General features: G+C 48.5%; 1 protein-coding gene and 1 pseudogene across 2 annotated transcripts; one reads left to right on the plus strand and one right to left on the minus strand.

Moving 5' to 3' along the window:
- Nucleotides 1-314: 314 nt before the first annotated feature.
- Nucleotides 315-23,303, plus strand: TRAIP (TRAF interacting protein). 2 transcript variants are annotated; one of them, XM_025916234.2, is made up of 15 exons: nt 1,040-1,304; nt 8,081-8,138; nt 8,658-8,741; nt 11,034-11,073; nt 11,661-11,788; nt 13,013-13,107; nt 13,599-13,712; nt 14,696-14,783; nt 15,406-15,495; nt 15,893-15,981; nt 19,818-19,973; nt 21,820-21,868; nt 22,147-22,296; nt 22,418-22,468; nt 22,679-23,303. In XM_025916234.2, exons 1-15 carry the CDS (start codon nt 1,207-1,209, stop codon nt 22,796-22,798), a joined length of 1,410 nt encoding a protein of 469 aa, XP_025772019.2. In that variant the 5' UTR covers nt 1,040-1,206; the 3' UTR covers nt 22,799-23,303. The 2 variants fall into 2 exon arrangements, with proteins under 2 accessions (XP_086554309.1, XP_025772019.2); XM_086698183.1 differs by lacking the exons at nt 11,034-11,073; nt 11,661-11,788 and having other exon boundaries at nt 315-1,304.
- LOC112852705 (small nuclear ribonucleoprotein G pseudogene) lies at nt 2,869-3,101 on the minus strand (annotated as a pseudogene).
- Nucleotides 23,304-24,412: the final 1,109 nt, after the last annotated feature.

The raw sequence follows: 24,412 nt of genomic DNA on the forward strand, positions 1-24,412 counted from the left end.
TTGTCTTGACTTAGGCATACAACTGGAGGCCACCATGGGGCAACCACCGTAGGTAGAGACCTTGCCCATGGCCAAAGTGGGCTTCCCAGAGTTGGGGAGAGGGTGCAGGGTGGGCATTGCACAAAGGTTCTATGCTACCCTTTGTGTTGATTCCTCCTCCCTGTGAACAACACCTGTGCTTTCCACATAGGCTCAAAGAACTTCACTCTGGGTCTACTTCAGGTGGAAAAATAAGCTTTATATCATGGGGCTTTACAGAAGGCTTCTTCTGGGGAGAGGGTATTAACACTGCTAAAAAAGAGTTAAGCATGAGAACTCATAGGAAGAATTGTTCCAGCCCTGACTTGCCCAGGTGAATTCACCAGGGATGCTGCTCTTACTCAGGGAGGACTCCAAAGATAACTTCTCTGATGTGGCAATCAGAAAAAGGGTTTGTTAGTCACTGTTCTGTGAAGCATATGGGCTTCTAAAATTCCAACCCTAGTACAGTTCGGAGGCATGCTGATCCTCTTGGGAGCTAAGAGCTAAAGTCAGGGTACAGGCCTTGCCACCTCCAAACTGAGGGATCATCATGACTTGCTTGAATAAAGCCAAGAGTGAGCTTAGGGTGTCCTGAGTGGTTAGACCTGTGTCCATCTTTCTAAAATCACTCAGAGCTGAGGACTGAGAGGGCGGGAACTACGGGCTTCCGGTGTACGGCTGAGCACTGCCCAGAGCCCAGGGGACTGATCTCCATCGTCCCATTCCCCTACAGCTTCGGTCTTGTCCACACTCCCGAAATGCAGAGAAGGCTACCCTGAGAGAATAGCGCCGTGCCCGGCGTTCCTGGCACCAGATCTGGCTTAGGAGCATAATGCCGTGTCTTCCTCCAGAAAGGGGAACGGCTGGTGGCGTGGCTGCTGCCGCTACCTGCCAAATCCTTAAGGGAACCACTAGATAGTTACCGCTGACGGACCCAGGTTCGCGCTCAGCCCCAGGATTCTCTACGGCCGTTAAGCCCTGCCCCCTATGGTTCGTCCAATCGGGACCCAGCCTTCAGGCTCCGCCTCTACGTTGCCGCCACCACTTCCGGTCCGCTCCCGGAAGTCCCGCAGTGGAGCCAAATTTGAAGCCTGCGGAGAGGCGGGGACGGGGGTGGGGGCGCGGTCGCAAAGCTGGACCCGTCGAGGTTTCCTTGGCTGCCTGACCCCCTTAGGACCAATCATCATGCCTATCCGTGCGCTGTGCACCATCTGCTCCGACTTCTTCGACCACTCCCGAGATGTGGCCGCCATCCACTGCGGCCATACCTTCCACCTACAGTGGTGAGTGACTGCTGTGTCGGGGCTGGGCGCTCGGCCTAGTATGGCTACAGTACTGTGGGGTGTCGGGTCTCTGGGCGGAGCCCAAACAGGTGATTAAGACGGAACTAGATGGAGCCCCAAGGTAGATTCCCCACCTGGGCAGAGGCAGGTCAGGGCAGGCTTCCCAGAGGAGGTAACAACTGAGCTGAGTCCAGGGTAACAGAGTTGGCTCAGTGCGGATAGAGTAGAGGATTTCTTGGTCAGCTTGCAAAGTGATGTGACCTCAAAACTATTAATCTGGTCGGAGGTGAATTTTTGCTGTTTTTTTATTAAAAAAAAAAGATTAAAAAATTTTTTATATATTTATTTATTTTGAGAGAGAGAAAGCAAGCAGGAGAGGGGTAGTAGAGAGAGAATCCCAAGCCGACTATACGCTGTCAGCACAGAGCTGGGTGCTGGGCTTTATCTCCTGAACCGTGAGGTCATGACCTGAGCGGAAATCAAGAGTGGGACACTTCACTGACTGAGTAACCTAGGTGCCCAACTTTTGCCAAATTAATGAGCCCTTTTACTTGTTTGAGATAACCTGGTAGGCCTCTGGCTATCCGATTTGTTATGGTTTGCTTGATGGTTTGGGATGATTCTATCCAGAGTCATCTCCTTGGTCAGACACTCCAGAGTATTCATTGATGCCAGGTAACCCAAGTTAACATGGAAGGGCAAGGAGGTGCTCCCTGGTCAAGTCCTGCTGTCCCTATAGGACCGTTCTGTTGAATGTACAGCTGGTGAGGAAAGATTCCCCCAGCAGCTGTGAACTGGCTGATTCAGAGCTCCTATTTAAAAATTGAAATATAGTTGACATACTATATTATATTAGTTTCGGGTGTACAACATTTGGATCCAATAGTTGTATACATTACTTGATGCTTACCACGATAATCGTAGTAACCATCTTTCACCATACAACAGTTATTACTGAGCATATTTCCTATGTTGTACTTTTCCATGACTTATTTATCTTATGACTGGAAATTTGTACCCCTTAATTCCCTTTATTTCACCCATCCCCCCTCCCACCTTACCTCTGGCAACCACCAGTTTGTTCCTTGTATGTAAGAGTCTGGTTTTTTTTTGGTTTGTTTTTTAGATTCCACATAAAAGTGAAATCTCTGACTTATTTCATTTACCATAATACCCTCTAGGTCCATCCATGTTGTCACCAATGGCAAGATCTCATTCTTTTCTATGGCTGAGTAATATTCCAGTGTGTGCGCCTGTGCACGTGTGTGTGCATGTGCACGTGTGCACAGGTATGCTATGCCTTCTTTGTGTATCTATCAGTGGACACTTGGGTTGCTTCCATACCTTGGCTATTGTAAAACCTTCTTTTTTTTTTTATTGTGGTAAATTATACATCACATAAGATTTGCCATGTCAACTGTTTTTGACTATCACAAAAGTTTATTTAACAAAGAATTTCAATATGAAAATGTACATGACCCAGTTTTTCTATTAGAGTAAAATGGATCCTTTGGAGAGGGGACAAGTGGAAGCAGTTGATTTCTCTGGTGAACACAGCCTTTGTTTATACTCGTTCCAAGACTTCTAATATGATTATACTGTTCCCTCCTATTACCACCATTCCAGTATTGTTCTGTTGCCTGCTAGTTATCATCTGCACACATTTATCTATTACAAGATTCTTATAGGGATCAAATCCCTGCAGCATTCCTTGGACATATCTGCCACCATTTAATTTCAACGATAACTTCTTGTCCATAATTCTTTTTTTAATTTGGGAGGGTGAGCTTTGCTCATGATGTTTAATTGGTAAGCTCAAAGATGCCTTCCATTTTAACCATTTTTAAGCGTACAGTTCACTGATATTAAATACATTCACAATGCTGTGTAACCATTACCACTTTCTATTTCCAGAACTTTCCCATCATTCCAAACAGAAACACTGTACCAATTAAACAACAATTCTCCATTCCCTGCTCCCCACAGCTCCTGGAAACTTCTATTTCACCCTTTGTCTCTTTTTTTTTTTTTAGTTTATTTATTTGTTTGTTTGTTTATTTATTTAGGGATAGAGAGAGCAAGTGGGGGAGGGCAGAGAGAGAGAGCGAGAGAGAGAGAGCAAGCGAGCAAGAATCCCAAGCAGGCTCTATACTGTCAGCACAGAGCCCCATCTGGGGCTCCATCTTATGAACCATGAGATCATGACCTGAATTGATATCAAGTCAGAAGCTTAACCAACTGAGCCACCCAAGTGCCCCTTTACACTGTTTCCTTGAATTTTCCTATTCTAGGTACCTCATATAAGTGGAATCATACAATATTTGTTCTTTTGAGTTTTGCTTACTTCACCAAGCATAATGTTTTTAAGGTTAATCCATGTTGTAGCATGCATCAGAATTTCATTCCTTTTATGACCAAATAATATTCAATTATATGGAAATACCACATTTTGTTTTTCTCCTCATCTGTTAATGGACCTTGGGTTGTTTACATGTTTTGGCTAGTATGAGTAACGCTACTATGAATTAGTGTAGAAGTATCTGTTCGAGTCCCTGCTTTCGTTTATTTTGGGCTAAACCCAGAGGTGGAATGGCTGGATCAAATGGTAATTCTGTGTTTAATTTTTTGAGAAACTGCTTTACTGTTTTCCACATCAACTGCACCATTTTACATTCCCACCAACAATGCGCAAGGGCCCTATTTCTCCACATCCTGGTTAACTCTTGTATTTTCTGTTTTTGTTTTGTTTTTCATAATAGTTATCCTAATGGGTGTGTTTTTTGTTTGTTTGTTTTTGTTTTGTTTTGTTTTGTTTAGTGTGTGTGTGTGTTTACAGCTGTCTCTTCCCTCTTAGTATGCTTTCACTGTATTCTATAAATTTTGGTATGTTGTGTTTTCATTTTCATTCATCTCAAGGTATTTTCTGATTTCCCTGTGGTTTCTTCTTTGACCCATTGGTTGTTTAATAGTGTGTTGTTTAACTTCCACATATTTTGTGAATTTTCCATTTTTTTTCCTGTTACTTATTTTCAGTTTTGTTCCATTGTGATCAGAAAAGATACTTTGTGTAATTTCAACCTTTTAAAATTTATTAATACTTGTTTTATGACCCAACATATGGTCTATACTGGAGAAATATTTCATGTGCACTTGAGAAAAATGTGTATTCTGCTATTATTGGGTGGAGTATTTGTCTGTTGGATCTAGTTGGTTTATAGTGTTGTCTAAGTCCTCTATTTCCTTATTGATTATCTGATTGTCCTACCCATTATTAAAGGTGTGGGGTATTGACCTCCCCAAGTTTTATTGTAGAACTGTCTATTGTTCTCTTTAATTCTGTCCAGTTTTCTTTCATATATTTTTGGTCTTTGTTGTTAGGTTCATATATGTTTATTATTTATTTATTTATTTTTGAAAGAGAGAGAGAGACAGAAAGAATGAATATGGGAGCAGGGGAGAAGGGCAGAGGCAGGGGGAAAGAGAGATAATTTATTTTGAGAGAAGGAAGGGCAGAGAGAGTGGGAGAGAGAGAATCCCAAGCAGGCTCTGCACTGCCAGTACCGAGACCAACACGGAGCTCTGTCTCACGAACCGTGATATCATGACTGGAGCTGCAATCAAGAGTTGGAGGCTTAACGAGCTGAGCCACCCAGGTGCCCCTTTTAATTAATTAATTTATTTTTGTTTTTGTTTTTTGTAACTTAAAAAAAATTTGTTTAATGTTTATTCATTTTTGAGACAGAGGGAGACAGAGCGCAAGTCGGGAAGGGGCAGAGAGAGAGGGAGATGCAGAATCTGAAACAGGCTCCAGGCTCTGAGCTGTGAGCACAGAGCCCAATTCAGGGCTCGAACCCACGAACTGTGAGATCGTGACCTGTGTAACTTTTTTTGATATAAAGTCTATTTTGCCTTACAGTAACATAGCCACTTCAGCTCTCTTTTTGTTACCATTTTTACTTATCCTGCTTGGGATTCATTATATTTCTTTAACTTATGGAATGGTTTCTTCAATTTTGGAAAGTTATCAGCCATTATTATTATCTTCATGTATTGCTTCTATCCCATTATCTCTTTTCTTTTCATATTAGTTTCTTATTTCTGTTATAACAAATTACTACTAACTTAGTGGTTTAAAACAGCACAAATTGGGGCACCTGGGTGGCGCAGTCGGTTGAGCGTCCGACTTCAGCCAGGTCACGGTCTCGCGGTCCGTGAGTTCGAGCCCCACGTCAGGCTCTGGGCTGATGGCTCAGAGCCTGGAGCCTGTTTCCGATTCTGTGTCTCCCTCTCTCTCTGCCCCTCCCCCGTTCATGCTCTGTCTCTCTCTGTCCCAAAAATAAATAAACGTTGAAAAAAAAATTTTTTAAAACAGCACAAATTTATTATGTTGTAGTTCCAGGGGTCAGAAGTCCAAAATGGGTTTACTGGGTTATAGTCAGTGTGGGAATATACCTTTCTTGGCTTATGGCCCTGTTCTCCCCATCTTCAAAGCCAGCAGGGTTACATCTTCAAATCTCTCTGTATGACTCTGACACTTAAGGACTCTTGTGATTACATGGGGGCACACCTGGATAATCTCCCCATCTCAAGATCCTTAATCACATCTGTAAAATTACTCTTGTCATGTATGGTAACATATTCACAGGTTTGAGAAATTAGGACATAGACTTCTTGGGGAAAAGGCATAATTCTACCTAATACTTTCTTTTTGAAGCTCCTTATCATATGTATGCTAGATCTTCTCACAATATCTTCTATATCTTTTATAATCTCTTATATATTTTTCTATCTTGAGGCTCCATGCTCAACATGGAGCTTGAACTCATGACCCTGGGATCAAGAGTTGCACACTCTACCGACTGAACCAGCTTGGCACCCCCATTTTTCCATCTTTTTAATTCTCAATGTTTTCTCTAACCTATCTTTTTGTTTTACTAATTCTTCAACTATGCCTAAACTGCCATTAAACTGATCCATTTAATTATTGATTTTGGCCACTTTTTTGTTTTAGAATTTCTTTGGTTCTTATTAAATTCTGCCATGTCACCTTTTATTTTGTAGTTCTCTACTGATATTTTCTTTGTTTCCCATTGATTGATAGATTGATTGATTGATTGATTTTTAATTTATTTATTTATTCTTGGGAGAGAGAGAGAGAGAGAGAGCATGTATAAATGGGAGAGGGGCAGAAAGAGAGGAGGAGAGGGAGAATCCCAAACAGGCTCCACACTGTCAGCGAAGAGCCCAATGTGGGGCTCAAACCCATGAACTGTGAGATCATGACCTGAGCTGAAATCAATAGTCAGGCACTTAACCAACTAAGCCAGGTGCCCTGTTTTTTTCTTTTTTTTCTTTTCTTAATGTTTATTTATTTTTGAGAGACAGAGAGAGCGCAAGCAGGGGAGGGGCAGAGAGAGAGGGAAACACAGAATCTGAAGCAGGCTCCAGGCTCTGAGCTGTAAGCACAGAGCCTAACGTGGGGCTCAAACTCACGAACCGTGAGATCATGCCCTGAGCCAAAGTTGGATGCTTAACTGACCGAGCCACCAAGGCACCCCCTTTTTTTCCTTTTTTAAAGTAAACTCTACCCCCAACATGGGGCTCTAACTCACAACCCTAAGATCAAGAATCACATGCTCTACTGACTGAGCCAGACAGGTACTCCTCTAATGATATTTTCAGTTTTGATTTTTATTTCTTTAGTATAATGTGTTATGTTGTATGTGACAATTCCCATATCTGAAGTCTTGCTGGATATGTTCTGGTTTGCACTTGTAATGCTCTTTTCCTTGTATGACTTTACTTTAAGAAAACGAAAGCATTTACTTTATGTAAATGGAGTCATATGCAGTATACCTTTTTTGTATCTGGTTTGTCTTCCTCAATGTTATGTATATGTGATTCATTTGTAATATTGTTCTTAGTTGTAGACTCATTCTTTCTTGTTGCCATATAGTATTCCATTGCGCATGGCTAGCTTTGATTATATCTTGTACATAGCATAATTTTTTTTTTTTTTAAGAGAGAGTGAACGAGCAGGGGAGAGGGGCAGAGAGAGAGAATCTTAAGCGGGCTCCACATTCAGCATGGAACCTGACGTGGGGCTCAATCCCATGACCCTGGGATCATGACCTGAGCCGAAGTCAAGAGTCAGATGCTCAACCAACTGAGCCACCCAGACACCCCTATGAAAAATTATTTATAGAAAAACTTTGAGGCCTGGGATGATGGTATCCCAGAAACAGAAAGACCTCTGTTTCTCCCTGTTCCCTGGTGGGAGAGTCTACTAGTAGGAGACTAATTAAAGTTTAAGGCTTGAGGTTTTGTTGGACCACTCAGATAGACGATGCAAAGCTGGAGAGTATTTTACTTTTAGCACTACTTGCATTTACTTCTAGTTTACCCTTACTCTGAAAGTGTAGCCCTTGGGAATCCTAGCTTAAAGTGGGTGTGTTATTAGAATCCCTATCTCTGAGGGATCCTGTGCTTTGACTGCTGCTCTTTAGTCCAAGCCTAGAATGTTGACAAAAGAGCAGCTGAGGGGTAAGGAGGGCCACACCAACAGGGCCAAAAAAAAGGACTTGTCCCAGAGTGCTTGTCCCAGTCAGGCCTTATGGGATGTGCTGTACCACCTGTGGTAACCGCCCTCCTATGTGGGCAGGCTCTGGGTCAAGAAAGAACAAGTCAGACCCTGTTGTGGTTGGGGTGGCTACCTGCTCTATGTGTCTCTACCCAAGCAAAGGCTCACCAGTCTGCTTTTCTGCTTCTCATTCCAGCCTAATTCAGTGGTTTGAGACAGCACCAAGTCGGACCTGCCCACAGTGCCGAATCCAGGTGAGGGTGGTGGGGTGAAAACACTTCAGCTGAAGATATCTTTTACTTGCCAGGAAGCAGAAATAAGGAAAGATCTCTGAAACTGAGCAATATCTTTGACCTTTTAGGACCCTCATGGTTTGAGGCTGATCAAACCTTACTTGTGCTTTTGAGTGGCTCAGGAGGCCTGCTTATGCCTATGAGTAGCTAGCAGGTGGACTTATTGCCTGGGCTAGTCTTCACCTAGGTAAATCTGGCCTCCTTCTCTACCTTTCCCCGTTTCCTCAAAGCACTTAGAGCTGGGGTATCTTTTGAGTAGTTACCACATAGGTTTGTGGTGACATGACTTTAGTAACCACCAAAGTGGTGGCGCCAGCTTAGGGAAACTATAGGGTTACAGAGTTCATCTGATTCCAAGGGAAGTGTTGTGAAAAGTTGGGCCTGAGAATAGGCCTGGCTGCACGTTAGGTTGCATGTATATCCCTGTCCTTGCACGTGACCCAGCTATATACTCATACTCTATCTTGTCCTTCCATCCAGGTTGGCAAAAGAACCATTATCAATAAGCTCTTCTTTGACCTTGCCCAAGAGGAGGAGAGTGTCTTAGATGCAGAATTCTTAAAGGTACCTGGGATTTATGTCATTCTACTGAACTCCAAGCCCCTTGAGAATTTACTTTCTGCTCCCACCCAGGGTGGGTACCTAGAGTGTCACGATGGAGTCTGGAGGGAGATTTTGTAGAGGTTTCAAGGCAGAGGGGAGGAGAGCAGAGGAGAAGTGATGATAAGACCCAGTCATTGGAGAAATACACTGTTAGGGAAGAAGGAAGCCTGTTTTCTTTAAAAAAAAAATGTATTTTTTTTAACGTTTATTCATTTTTGCGAGACAGAGAGTGAGTGGAGAAGGGGAGAGAGTGGGAGACACAGCATCTGAAGCAAGCTCTAGGCTCTGAGCTGTCAGCACAGAGCCTGACGCAGGGCTTGAACTCACAAACCGTGAGATCATGACCTGAGCCAAAGTCAGACACTTAACCAATTGAGCCACCCAGGCGCCCCTGAAGGAAGGGAGCCTCTGGACTGTGAACCTTCCCTTTGGGATTTTAGAGTAATTTCCAACAAAGGCCAAAATGTCTCTCCTGAGTTTCTCTCACCTTGCAGAGGTTCTACAGCCATCCTTCCCAGCCCACTTTGCTGCTTGGACAGATTAGAAAACTCTTCTAGTCCACACAGAGAAGATGTGTGGACCCACTATTCACAAACATGGCTGTGCCTCAAAACTGTGAGAAAGCTTGGTGTATATCCAGGTGACTGAGTCTTTCCCAGATCAGGAATAGAGGGCAGAACCCCTGGAATCAGGATGTGAGCCCACACTGCTGGGGAGAATGGGTGGATTCCCTCCTACACTTATTCCCCCAAGTCCAAGATTTAGCTTTCTTTGTGTACCAGAGGGCTAGATTGGTAGAAACCTCTCAAGAAAGTGGGATTGGGGTTCACAATGAACCTGGACTCTGAGGGTTAACTTGCTGGGCATCTGTCAGTCCTGGGTTCATTTGGCTTTGGGCCGGGGTGGGGTGGGGGGGTGGATACCATGATGTCCTTGGAACCTTACTGCTTCAAGAAGGTAGAGCTTTTGTGCTTAAAGCCAACATGTTCATTGTCATGGTAACTGCTCCTGGTTTTAAGCCGCATCCTCCCTGTGATAAAGACAACAAAGGCAGCTTCGTTTCTTTCTGGCTTTCAAAGCCAGATCTAGGAGAGGGAGAGGCAATGTCTTGAGTAGTTTGGAGCAAGGGCTTGGAAGGTACCCTGCCAGGTATTAAAAAAAAAAAAAAAAAAAAAAAAAAGCCAGGGGACTTGGGGGAGCTTTGGGTTGGTGTCTGTCCTCTGCAGCCCGTGCATGCCCTTCTCTACCCACCACTTGCACTCTAGGATGTTCTTCCCACAGTGACCAGTCCAGCTACCAAAAGCTTTTGCCCCAGAGTCCTGGGTGGGGATTTTGACAGTAGGGGGCTTATCCACCCACTGGGGCTGGGCTTTAGTATTGGTCACATGTAAAATCCTGAGTCTTGTATTGACCCGGGAAAGGTGATCTGGAGGAAGATTTGCCTGGATTCCATCCAGCTACCATCCTGAACCCTTGGCCAGGCCTTTCAGTTCTGCAGAGCCTGGTTTTCCTGCTTATGCAGTAGGTACTTCTCTTGCCTATGGGGGTGTTGAGTGCTTTGAATTCCTGAATGGAGTCTGGGCTCAGTTCTGCCCCAGCCTCTCAGTGGTTCTACGGCAGTGGCTGTGTAACTTATGCACAGGCTTTGAGAGGTTCATTTGACCCTCAGAATAGTCTGGTTAGAGCCTAGCACATGTGAGGTTTCATCCAGAGATACAAAGTTGTCCCAGCTCACCTACCTTATTAGGGTTGGGAGATTCATGGTATACAGAGCCAGCTTAGAGCTTGAAGAGAAGTAGATTGTGAAGCAAGGGTGGAGGGAAGGAGTGATGACCCAAGGTCCCTGGGCATCCCAACTCTGTGTCCCTGGTGAGTGCAGCTGAAGCCTGGAGAGGGGAAGGGCCAGACCAACATAGGGCCAAGGAAATGATGGAATCCTTTGCTGTGAGACTGGTCACACAGGTCCAACTTCACTTCTCTTGCCCCTCTTCTGCCTCTCTCCCTGTCCCAGGGTCTTCTACCAGAGATTATTTTTCTCCACCTCACCTACTTTTCAGAAAAGTACAGAGATAAAGCAAGATGTATCTCTACACTGTTGGCTTAGCTTGGCTGTGACATACAGCAGGGTCTGTGCCTCCCTGGACCTACAGACCTCATTGTCCCTTCCTGGATCTCCCTGCATGCCTTTTGGGGTGCTGTGTGGAAGCCAGCTATGATGCCTTTCTATTGCTTATTGTGGCTATTGCCTTACAGAATGAACTGGATAATATCAGAGCCCAGCTTTCCCAGAAAGGTGAGTTAGTAGGAGATAGGTGGCCCTGGGAAGTCCCTGACCCAGGTCCTGAAGGGAGAGATCCTTGGGAGGAAGGCCTCCAGTCTTCTGGTGAAGCTAGGGGCTCTCCCTGCTTTGTATTTCCAAGAGTTTTGCCAGGTGTGATTGGCAGGAAAGGAAAGGAAAAGGAGGTGCCTAAAGCTGTCCACCTAGATTAGGTGAGCTTCTTCTTTTTGTCTGAGGCTTCCTGCCAGGACCCAGGCTGGGAGGGAGCTACCTAATGGGACAGAGTATTTGTAGGAGAGGGTTTGGCTGGAAACCTGATTGAGTTCTGAGATGATGAATTAACTCTACCCATGGGAGTGGGGAGCAGTGAAATCTTTACTCAAGTAGTTCCAAGCAGCAGAAAGAGGGTCTCATCCCCTGAATGAAGAAACTCTGGCTCAGCTTCCCTGGTTTGGTGCATGCCAGAGAGAGAAGCGGGCCACCCAATTGCTGACCTGAGACTTTTCCTTACTTGGCTCTGGGGTGGGGGGCTGGAACCTAAGGTCTAAGGTTCTTATGCTGATGGGTGAATGGGCCTTCCCCTCCCCCACCCCCCACTCCAGAGAAGGAGAAAAGGGATAGCCAGGTCATCATCGACACTCTGCGGGACACCTTGGAAGAGCGCAACGCCACTGTGGAATCTCTGCAAAAGGCTTTAGACAAGGCTGAAATGCTATGCTCCACCCTCAAGGTTGGTCCCCAGGTTCTGTGGGCACAAGTTGTTTGGGAGATATAGCCTGGTCCTGAGCTCACCACTCTGGGCTTATCTTCTGGTTCTGCCTTTGTCATTACCTTCATTTATACAGTTGTAAAATGGAGGCAAATCCCTTTTCCCCCAGGCCTCCCATATTGTGCCCATCCAGCCTATAAACAAAGAGCCATATTGGCTACACTTCTGGATTTTGTACTAGGTAGTTCGGACAGGTGAGGACTTCCCAGGGCTTCTTGGAGGGGCTGCTCAGCCAAAACCTAGGTGAGGCTGGACCTTGTTTCCAAAAGTGGTTTGTACTCCACTGATGAAGCCAGACCAAAGAACCTTCCATTAGCACTCTAGTCCTTGGCTGGGTTGCTCTCTGGAGCCAGATCAAACAGCATCCCAGGGAGGAGCAGGGGCCCTTTGAAGTCGGCTGTGCTGAGCTGACCAGGCAGATCAAAGCCTGCAGAGCAAGCAGCTCTAGACCCAGATGAATTTTGTATCAGCCTGGGTTGGTGAGCCTCTTGCTCTCTAAGGGGCATGAGGCGATTGATCTGAACCCACAATTGATATGCTGGCCTCGTAGGAAGGAGCAGTCCTTGCTGGATGCCATTTGTAAGGGAAAGGGAGCCATCTTTATGAACAGATAGGGCCCCAGGTGTTCGTTGTCTCTGTTCCTGCTTGGTGGCTGGGCTGGATCACATGGCCTGGCCAGTGGGAGGGAAGGAGTGAATCAGTACCTAGCTGCACAGCAGGAGTCTTTGATGGCATTCCCAGGTCAGAGATAGAGTGGTTTGTGCTGAGGACAGCCTGGCCAGCTGCCTCTGTCTCGGCTCTTCTATCCTGGTAACTGTCCATGGGTCTAGATGGTGGATAGCAAGGCCTGGATCTGTGTTTCTTCACCTTCCTATACAACATGCACCATGAGCCCTTAAGTCACAGGACCTTGGCAGCCCACAATGGGCCTGTAGATGGTTGCAGTGGGCTGTGCCTGTGATAATATATCTCAGGAGGAAGCACGCAGAGAGCTAAGGAAACAGTTGGCCTAAGGCCTCGTAGCAGAAAAAGCACAAACAGAGGGGCCCAGGCGCCTTCCTCCCTGGGGGCTGGGGACACATGGTTATCAGCATTTTGAAAAGGAGACAGTTCTCCTGATGACTTTAGCCATCGTCCCTGGGATTGTCCAAGCAACAGGTATGTATGGATGTGTGTGCTCTTCAGAAACAGATGAAGTACTTGGAGCAGCAGCAGGATGAAACCAAGCAAGCACAGGAGGAGGCCCGCCGGCTCAGGACCAAGATGAAGACCATGGAGAGGTGAGCTTGGAGCTAGGGACTGCCCTCTGCCCTTGCTCCTGTGGCTCCCAGGTGGCACAACTCTCAGGACTACAGGGGGATTGGGTCACCTCTGTGGTTCAAATCTCTCCATAGGCCACATGGGGCTCAGGCCAGCTGGGTATGGGCACAGGTCTCCTTGCTTGACCTCTGCTTCCCATGGGGGCCCTTGCCTCACTCCTCCCTGTTCTGTTGCCTGTGGCCTGACAACCTGGCAGGTTTTTTGCTCCAAAAACCTTTCTCTACGGATTCCTGACCTTGAGGAGCTGTCAGCACCCATTCTTCCCCAGCAGCATCCCTACAGCTGTGTTCAGCTCTGCTGTGGGGCCTTTCTTTGGATAGACCCGCCTGCTAGAGCATGCTGGCAGCTCAGGCTGTTACCATAGCAACAGCAGCAAAGGGAAGCAGAGCTGTGCTGGGTACCTACCCGTCAGCCTCCAGATTTTAAATGCCGTGGGTTGGGTGTTTTTCAGGATTGAGCTCCTACTCCAGAGCCAGCGGCCCGAGGTGGAGGAGATGATCCGAGACATGGGTGTGGGACAGTCAGCGGTGGAGCAGCTGGCTGTGTACTGCGTGTCCCTCAAGAAGTGTGTACTCTGGCCCCTCTGACCCAGCCTAGGAGCTAAGCCACGGCACCCAATCCGTCTGCTCTCCATCTCTTGCAAAGCAGAGCAGGCAGAGCTAAGGGGCAAGCTCAGGAGCTATGCTGCCTCAGTTTGCACCTTGACCCCACCTCTCACAATGTGGCCAGGAGCCAGTCTCTTAGCCTCTGACCCACAGCTTCCTGAATGGAGATAGTAATAATTTGCCTCATAGGGCTATTGAAAGAATGAGTGTGAATTATAAGTGTTATTTCTTTTTATTTATTTATTTTCTTACGTTTATTTATTTTTGAGACAGAGAGAGACAGAGCATGAATGGGGGAGGGTCAGAGAGAGAGGGAGACACAGAATCTGAAACAGGCTCCAGGCTCTGAGCGGTCAGCACAGAGCCCAACGCGGGGCTCGAACCCACGGACTGCGAGATCATGACCTGAGCCGAAGTCGGACGCCTAACCAACTGAGCCACCCAGGCGCCCCATAAGTGTTATTTCTAAGAGGGTCGGCACCACTCTCTGAGCTATATAAACCCCATCATGATAAATGGAGCCTATTTCCCATCGGCATTTATTGACTCTGCCTGATTTGCATCAGAAATTTGGCTCAGATTCTCCATTATCATGGAGGTGAGACTGGGGGAAAGGGACAACTTGGCTGACAGGCATGGGATCCCAGATATCTCCTGTGAGACCCAGATGAGGTAGGGAGCCTCTTTGTGAGACCTTAACGAGGGCAGGGCTTGCTGCGCATCCTCTCAAATCACTGGTGCCTGCACAACAGGCAGGGGATAGAGACTCCCCAGCTCTCCTTGCAGGACCCCCCAAAACATTACCCTGTTGCGCTCAGGTATCAGAGTAGGAATGAGAACCGGCCTAGGGCACAGCCTGGGTTTTGTGTTTGCTTGGTGCTGTGGCTCATTCTGACCAGCAGCGTGTCCTATTCTGACATCTCTTTTCCTGGCCCCCTTGTAGAGAGTATGAGAATCTAAAAGAGGCACGGAAGGCCTCAGGGGAGCTGGCTGACAAACTGAAGAAGGACTTATTTTCTTCCAAAAGCAAGGTAACAGTGGGGAGCAGAAGATGAGGGGAGAGGTGGCTGTCCTTTTGTCATGCTCGTTCCTGTCTCCTGAGCAAAGCCATGGGGCTGGATGGCACAACGGACTCCATGGGGCTATTGGGTGACTCACAGAGACTGGTTACTGGGCCTTACTGGGCTCTGGCTCTGGCTCTGTGGCTGGCCCACCAAGGCCGGCAGTTCACACAGGGTTCTCCCCCAGTATGCGCACGGTTACACTCCCCTCTATTCTTCCTGGTTCCTAGGCACCTCTTAGCTGGCTGGAGAGCACAGATCCCTAAGGTGCCAGTGTCCGAGGCCTATTTTTGTACCAGGCCCAAAGTAGGAGGAACCTACTTGGAACCTGGTTCAGTCAGCACAGCTGTTTTATTTCTGGGCCCAGTGCATCCATGGACTATTGGGCATAGAACGAAGCCCTTGTTCCTGGGCAGCTCCAGATGGACATTGACGGATTAAAGCCCTGCCCCACAAGGCCAGAGTCTCTCCTTGTGTCCTCAGACTCTTCTGGACCCTGGGCTCCTACGAGCATGCACTAGGTAGCAGCAGGTGGAGGCAGAGCACAGGGCCACCTGTTGGCTTGTCCTTTACTCCCTACACTTTCTTACAGTTGCAGACAGTCTACTCTGAACTAGACCAGACAAGGTTGGAGCTGAGGTCAGCGCAGAAGGACTTACAGAGTGCTGACAAGGAAATCACAGTAAGTGACATCCCTGGCCAGACGGGAATGAGGAGTATTTTGTGTGTGCTCCAAAAGCCTGGGAACCTGTGCCCCAGTCAGTGGCAGTGGTTGTGGGTTCCCTTTATCTTCCTGGGTCAGAGTGGGTCAGGATATGCACTTTGACCCTGATTTGGAGCCTGGGCCTTCTCAGTAGGGGACAGACAGCACCTGTCCTGTACCTATGTCCCCAGGGTCACCAGAGGGGAGGCTTCCCCAGAGAGGGGTTCTGAGGCTGGGTATTCCTGGCCTCTTGAGCCTGATGTTGGGGTTCAGATTTTGGTCTGTTCCCAGGATGCATGTTGCTCGTGTCCTTGGCAGTCTCTCCAGTCTTGCTGCCTCAGCCTCTCTTTCACACTCTTCTCTTTCCTTTCCCAAGAGCCTGAAAAAAAAGCTAACGATGCTGCAGGAAACCCTGAACCTGCCACCAGTGGACAGTGAGACTGTCAACCGCCTGGTTTTAGAGAGGTTTGTTGACCTTCTGGGGTGGTCATAAGCTGGAAGAACTCTTTGGTAAGGGTCTTCACTACTCCTGGCTTTGGTCGGGTGGGTGGTCCATGTGGGCCTGTAGGCTGTGGGCCTCCTGCCCTGGGACACAGCCAAGATTTGGTGGGAAAACAGCTTTGAGGCAAGTTCTGGGCTCTAACGAGAGGCCAGGGTAGGCCATAGGGGACCTAGGGGTGGGCAGGGAAGGGGAAGGGGAAGGAGCATGGACTGTCTTCAGGAATCCTGTTTATGGAATGCTTACTGAATGCATCTGTCCACCCCAGATTCTGAAACAAACACGAAACCAGTCACCAAAATAATTCCCCTATGGTCTCAGGAATGTGTGCATTAAAGCTTCCAGCAGAGGGAGCCAAGAGGCAGGGGGATGGGTGTCCCTGCCAGGACTGGCTGCCCATTCCTCTCTGGGTGTTTCACAGAAGCCAACTAGGTGAGAGCATCAGGGATGTCCTACCTAGTTGCCCAGCTGATGGCCCAGACAGAAAGCATGTAACCCAGCGGCCCAGCCTTGTATTTGAGCCACTTTTCAATGTCCTTTGGAAAATCATTATGCTCCTTCCCCATATCTGATGAGTTGCTGGAGTCTGCCCATTTAACCTCCGGGGTACTTCCTGATCTTATCCCTTACCACCACCCCCACGTAAGGATTGTGACCCGTCTTCCTGCTCCTCTTGTCTGCCCAGCTTATCAGCCCCTGGGTATCACATTATTCCTCCCCCACCAAACACTCCCAGACCTTCTTGCACTATGCCAACGCACTCTTAGAGCCAGCCTGGGAGCTATAGTAGATCTTTAGGCTTCAGCCAAATAATACTGTCAAACCAAGCAGAATATCCCTTGCCTTCCCATTTCTGGGCCTTTCTGTATGTCAGCTCCTGTTCACACTGGTGGGTCAGTTGCCCTGCAGAGCCTTCCCTAGCCTCCTCAGCAGGAGTAAGCTCATCCTCCTCTGCACAGGTAGTATTTATTTAGATGTTGTGTCAGGTGCCATGGGCCATAGAGGTGCTCTAGAGTCTTGCCAGAGCCTGGACCACTCAATACATACACACCCAGCTATGAGTAGACTGGGAGCCACATCTTAATCTGTGTCCCTCACCACCAGCCTCCTTACATGCACCATCTTTTCCCTACACCGTAGCATCTGCACGGAGGAGTGAGTGCCAACAAGCCAGCTTCTCATTCTCATTGGACCTTTAGTTCTTCAACCTTTGCTTTCTTTCTTACCTCAGACCTTCCATGTCTCTTTATGGAGCCAGAGCTGCCTGCCCACCCCAGCTTGGGTTGGACTGAGAAATGGCTGTGGGGATGTGATGGGCACATGACTGACTGTGAAGTCCAGTGTATGGCTGATTTTGATGAACTAGCCTGTGTGTCTGGTCCTTCCTCTGCACTCCACCCTCAGAGCCCATTGGCCATGCCAGCTTGGACCCCCAGGTAGCACAAGGGCCCTGTCAGAAGCTTGACAGTTAGGGAGCTGATAGTCTCAAAGACCATCTCATGTGTTCAAACATTTAGAATCTAAGCTTTCTCAGCAGGAAGTAAAAATTCTTTTGCTAGGATATCACTCAAGGCTGCTATCTATAAGCTCCACGGTGCTCCCTACACTTCCCATTTGATGGTCCTCAGGGTGTTTCCACATGCTTGTCCTCTGTATCCAGCATCCACAGTGAGGCACGCCTCCAGGCTCCCAGAGACTTTGCATACTTGCTTTTGCTTACTTTCTTTACCACTCCAGGATGGAGTGAGGCCTAAACTTCCATAACAGGTTCTTACTGAGTGCATGCTGCATGTATGGCCCTCTCGGTTCTCTTGGAGCTTGTGTTCTGGTGGGATAGGCAAGCTGGGGGCTTAGATGGCTAAGCCCCAAAACCCCCTGACCACATACTACGACAGGCCAAATCCCATGGCAAGAAAAGTGGCGCTTGTGCCATTTGTATCTAGAAGCTTCAGTGAGGGGTGAGCCCTGGCTCAGGTTTGAGGCACACAGGAGCCACCAGGGCATGCAGCTCGGGCTGGCAGGGGGTTGTCGCATGGCTGCGGAGAGCAGGGTGTGATGAGGTTTATTGACCCTCTGGGGTGGTAGACAGTAGCAGAGGACTTGCTGGGGTTGGTAGATATTGGCAGAATAACAGATACTACAAAAACGTTGTCATGAGTGCTCCTGGCTGCTGCTTTATGCTGTGGATCCCAGTGGGGGAAGCAAAACAACCAGCATGGCGTTGGTTTGAGGTGCATTTGTGCAACCTTTGTTTTCACTTGCAGGCAAGAGAGGGTAGAGCGTTCAGGGACCTGGCCAGGGAAAGGAAGAGAGAGTCTAATCTTCCCACATTGCTTGCCCATCCAAATCAGTGTAGGTAATTCCCTTTTCTCCAATCTGCATGCCCCATTGGGCTCCTGGCCAGTGACTAATACCCTCACAGTGCATCTCCTTGTCCTTGAGCGATGGGCGTAGGGCTTTGAGCAGCCCTGAAAAGGTTCCTTCCTAAGGGAAGGAAATAGGGATGTTCTTGGGGCTGCCCTGCCATTCCCCAGAGTTTTCTGACCACAGGAGCTAGGGAACGCCACCAGGCCTGGATGGGCTAGAAAAATCCTATTGGCTGCAATTTTCTTTTTTTCTTTCTCTCTCTTTTTTATTTTATTTTTTTTTAATTTGTTTTAATGTTTATTTATTTTTGAGAGAGACAGAGACAGAACGCGAGTGGGTTAGGGGCAGAGAAAGAGGGAGACACAGAATCTGAAGCAGCCTCCAGGCTCCAAGCCATCAACACAGAGCCTTTTGGGGGCTCAAACTCACAGAGCTGTGAGATCATGACCTGAGCCGACGTCAGACGCTCAACCAACTGAGCCACCCAGGTGCCCCTCTCTCTCTCTTTTTTTAAAGTTTATTTATTTAGAGAGCAAGTGCGGGAGGGGCAGAGAGAGAGAAGGGGAGAGACAGAATCCCACGTAGGTTCCACACTGTCAGCACAGAGCCTGATGTCGGGTTCGAACTCATGAACTGTGAGACCATGACCTGAGCCAACACCAAGAGTCACTTAACACTTAACTGACTGAGCCACCCAGGTGTCCCAGAGTTCTATATTACTTTTTATTATTTTATTACTATTATTTTTTTTAGAGAGAGTGCACAAGTTGGGGAGAGCAGCAGAGGGGGAGAGAGAGAGAGAGAGAGAGAGAGAGAGACTGACTCATAAGCAGGCTCCACGCTCAGCACAGAGCCTGACACGGGGCTCGATCCCATACCCTAGGATCATGACTTGAGCCAAAATCAAGAGTTGGATGTTCAACAAACTGAACCACACAGGTACCCCTCATATTACTTTATAAATGCAACATATGAGCATTTCCCCATGTTACTTAGTTTACTTTCCAGAAACACTACTATAATATCTGTATCATAGTCAAGCTATGAAAGTGCCAGCTCCCTAGGAGAGTCATTTTGACCACTATGTGCCATCTACATCAATCTGTGGTCACATCTCTGGCCCCTTGTACTGCATTCTGAGAGATGAGGCTGTTTGGTCAAAAGGCAGTAACCTTTTGTTTGTACACTTGGGTTTTGTGTGTGGTTTTGCTTGCTTCCTTCCATGTCTTGAAGACTTTCACTGGTCCCACTATGGTGTGAAGCACTAAGCCAAGTGGTTTTTTTTCTGTAGAGATTCAGGCTTCCTTGCAAGGTGGCCCTGGGCCATGGGTGGGCTCCAGACCCCTGGAACCAAGCCATCTCTGATGCTGCAGAGACTGTTGTCCTTCTGAACTGCCGCAGTGGTCCAGAGTAACCACGCCATGTCTGCTTATAGCCCAGCCCCTTTGGAAATGCTGAACCTGAAGCTTCGCCGACCAGCCTTCGGTGATGATATTGACCTCAATGCCACCTTTGATGTGGACACCCCTCCAGCCCAGCCTGCCAGCATCCAGCAGGGCCGTGCCAAGAAGCTCTGCCAAGAGATAGCACAGTAAGTGGTAGTGCCTGGCCATGTCCACAGCCTGGAGGCAGGATGACCAAGAGGTCTCTGTAGGCCCTGCCATAGTTGCTCTGAGTGGCTGACAGGGCAGTGAGGGTGACCTGGGGTTGACTATTACTTTGGTTCTAGCCACCTCTTCTTCCCTTTCCTGAGTACTCACTGTGGGCAAAGCCCTTCTCGCTTCTTTCAGTCATCACTATCACCCTTCAAGCAAAGGTGTTGGGATGTGAGTTGGAGAGAACACAGGGGTCCCAGTAGGGGCAGGTCTAGGTTGATGGTGTTGGGGTATGTGTGTACTCCCCATATCTTGAATGCCTGCCCACCAGAGTCCTGAGCCAGGGACTCTGAAGTTCTTCTTCCATTGTGTGCCTCTTGGGCTCATGCTTGAGGACCATCTCAGATCATGGTGCCCAGGGCCCCATCATCTAAGGGGGTAGCCCACAGGGGCAGGCTTGAGAAGCTGTGGGGAGCTGTAGTGGGATGGGCAGGACCTGCACAAGGGACCCAGTGGGACTGGGAATGGGGAGGTTGTCTCCTTGGACACACAGGGCGAGTATAGTTCATCAGGAAGACAAGAACTACTCCCCTACGTACGTGTAGGTATATGCTACTCAGGTAAGGGGGTCAAGGGCTGAGTGGTTTCCTCCTAATCAAAACCTTTGGACGTGAGAGAAAGAAATTGAGGTGTTAGGCAGTGAAAATGGAAAAGGCCCAGGGAGAGAGCAAAAGGGAGAGCCAGCTGAGCTCTTCACCTCTCCCCACCCTCAGGGGTGGAGGTACCCGTGCTGTACAGGGCCAGGCCTGGTAGCAGTGGGAAGCAAGCCTTGGGCATGTGGGCTGTAGTCACAGGGCCTGTTAGTGCCTGCTGCACACCCTGGCTTCTTCATGTTGTCTTTTCTCTAGCTGTAAAGGGTGAAAGTGGACACCTGGGGCCTGCAGACTGCCAGGCCTTTTAGAGACATTTTTATCATCTTGAGGGCCTGCAGTGAGTGTGAGGGAATCCAGGATGCTTCCCCCTTGGATCAGCCTCCCCAGAGCCAAACTTGCAGCAAGTGGAGAATCTTCCCATGGCTTTCATGTAGCCTCACCACAGGCTATAGGGACAGGAATGAAGGGATTCAGAGTTGACAAGACTGACCCTCCCCTTGTCCTCATGGCTATGAGAAACCACAGGGTCAGCCTTTAGGTCACCCTCCTGCTACCCCCTCTGGGAAAATACCAGGAGAGGGTATTCAGCTGTTAGTGTCCCCAGGGATTGGGTGGAAACACTGTGTCTAGCTCCGGAGCTATGAGTGAAGGGCCGGGGCTTGGGGCCATAATTCATTATACCCCAGACTGTGCCTACACGGATTACCTAAGAAGATGGCCTAGCCCTGTGTTGTGAGAGTACTTGATAGACTATCTACTGAGGGTATTGTGGAGATGGTAGCCCCTCTCTGGGCAGACAAGGCTAAGTCTGAGATCACGAGGTGCCCTCTGCCTATATCAGAACATGACTGGCTTTCCCCCTTTGGTTGGTGAATCAGCTGGGCCTCCAGCCACACATAGAACCCAGGACATAGTGAGGCATTTGAGGCCTTGGGGAGGATTGGAATTGGCTTGGCCCTGAGTGGAAGCCACAAAATTGAAAAATGGTCCAACTTCCCATTCCTCCTCCACTCTGGCAGCTGTTCACAGACCTGCACTTGGGGTGGGGCTCACTGAGGTGCCTTGCCCAGCACAGCCATTACAGCAGCAATGCCACATGGTGGTTCCCCAAGGGCCATGTGCTGAGCCTGGCTCACCAGGCCCTGTATCTTGCTCACCTGCCTCTTGTCTTTGTGTCTTGCTCTCACAGCTCTCCTGTTCAGGACATCCCCAACAAGATGCCCAATGACCCCAAGCAGGTAAGGTTTCCCTGAAGAAGTCAAGCAGTCACCATCCAACCCTTGCCAGAACTGAGTGTAAAGCGGGACTTCTGAAAGGGCAGGGTGTTGCCAGAGGCCTCTGACTCCTGGCCTGGGGCTAAGACACTATGGAGCCACCCTGGGAACTCTATTCATTATCCTATCTGCCTCCTGGTGAAGCATCAGAGATCCTGGTCCTGCTCCACCACCCCTACCCGCCCCCTCCTTTGCTGCCATCTCTCTCGTCAAGTCTGCCTTTGGGGACTCCCCCACCCCAGGAGTCCCAGCTCTCGCTGGGCGGCCAGCGCTGTATGGGAGAGCCAGATGAGGAGCTGGCTAGTGCCTTTCCTGTCTTCATCCGGAATGCTGTCCTAGGCCAGAAACAGCCCAAGAGGGCCAAAGCAGAGACCCGTCGCAGCACAGATGCCGTGAGTATGGCTTCCCACAAGTGGCAAATGCCAGCCCTCTGGGGGGGGGGGGAGGGGGACAGTGGGGGGCCAGCTTCCTAGCTTCTTAACCTGGCCCACTCACTTCTTCCTTCCGCCTTAGGTAAGGACCGGCTTCGATGGTCTTGGAGGTCGGACAAAATTCATCCAACCTGTATCCTTGTTCTGTGGCACTGGGCTGAGCTGAGCTACCCACACCATCCCTTACCTGTACCCTCAGACCCTAGCCTGGCAGTGGCTGCAGCCTCAGGTGTGCAGAGCCTGACCTCGCTCAGTATAGCAGAGCTTCCCCTCTCCAAGTCTGAACCTTTGCTGCCCTGTATTCAGTCTCTTCTTTAGGCCTCTTCCTTGACATCTTCTTCAGACTGACACAACTATGATCCGCCCACTGCCTGTTAAGCCCAAACCCAAGGCTAAGCAGAGAGTCAAGACAAGGACAGTGCTCCCTCCCTCCCAGGCCAAACTGGACACCTTCTTGTGGTAGTGAGAACAGTGAGTCTGATCAGTGGCCAGATATACGCCTCCAACTTATAGGCCTGGACTGGCTCAGCAGGAGGTTTTGGGGGCACGGCCCCTCCTCCGGGACCAGCCCTGAGGGCAAGGGTAGACGAAAAGATGGGGATGAGGGTGAGGCCCAGGAACTGTGCTTTTCCTGAACTTACCCTGCCCACCCCCACCATACTGGGTCTACCGTACTGGGCCTACATGTGGTTGCCGATGTGAGACCAGCAGGACCTGCTGTCTGTTAAAGGCTCTTGTGTATAGCCAGATGTAGCCGGGCTGCTTCTGGTTCTCCAGGTCTTTTGTTGACTGTATGGACCAAAGTGCTCAAGACTTCTCAGGCAATTTCAGCCTGCCCATGCTTCTGCCAGCTTCTGACTTGCTGCTAGGCATGGCCGGAGCCAAGCAGGGTGGGGAACGAGGGGATGGTGGTGGGAGAGGATAGGGGGGAAGATTTCTATGTAAAATAAAAAAGATAGAATACTTTCTTCCTGGCTCTGGGAGTGTAAATTTGCACCAACACTTTAGAAAACCATTTCGCATAAGTTTCTAAAGTGGGACCTTCACCTCGGCTCACACTGAGAAATCCTATCCTTAGGCATGTGTCCCCTCATAGGACACAGGGAGACTCCAGCAGGAATGCTATCACTGCAGTTTTGTTCACAGCCTCTAGCCTAGGCACAGCCCAAATGCCATAGGCAGGAAAGCAAATGGGTAAACAGGTATAGCCATACAGGGGGCTCACAGCAAGCAAGACAAATAATCAGCGACCTTTGGGTCTTAACTTCAAGAGCACTTTCTCCTAGAAGACTTCCTTTCTTGACCTCTAGCTTGGGTGAGGCCTCCTAAACTTCCCTCTCTGACTACTGCATGGGCGTTCATCTGCCTCTGCAGGGCCCACCATGGGCCTGGCACAGAGAATGAGGGTGAGTGCCCTCATGCTTCAGGCTGAGCATGCCCAGCTGCCCCCAGTACATCTGGAGGAGTGAGCCTCACAGGGAGGAAGTAATGCTCTTGGTTACGGGATCTAGACCCCTTTGCTGCTGCCTTGAACCAAGGAGGTTTGGTGAGGGGAAGTGCAGCACCAAGTTAAGGGTGCAGCCAGCGGCTGACCAATAGTGCTCTTTATCAGCTGAGTGATCTTAGGCAAATTACCCAGCCTTTCTGTGTCCAACTTCTTTAAAGTAGGGACAATAGCACTAAACTCCCAGTTGTGGGAACCTAATGAGTCAGCGTTACAGGTTAGGAACTTATGACCCCTGAGGGAAATAAGTCAGACACAAAAGACAAATATTGTATGATTCCACTCAAATGAGGTATCTAGAATAGACAAATTCGTAGAGACCAAAGTAGAATATAATAGAAGTTGCCAGGGGCTAGAGTGAGGAGAAAATGGAGTTGTTGCTTAATGGTTATACAGTTTTTGTCTGAGGTGACTTGTTTTCTCTCTACATAAACTTTTTTTTCCCTTTTTAAAAAAATTCCAGTGTAGTTAATATACAATGTTATGTTAGTTTCAGGTGTACGATATAGTGATTCAACACTTCTGTACACTACTCGGTGCTCACCACGATAAAGGGTACTCTTGATCCCCTTC

The sequence above is a fragment of the Puma concolor genome, chromosome A2, assembly GCF_028749965.1.
Source record: "Puma concolor isolate L17-30 chromosome A2, mPumCon1.1.hap2, whole genome shotgun sequence".
In the NCBI taxonomy this organism is placed as follows: Eukaryota; Metazoa; Chordata; class Mammalia; order Carnivora; family Felidae; genus Puma; species Puma concolor.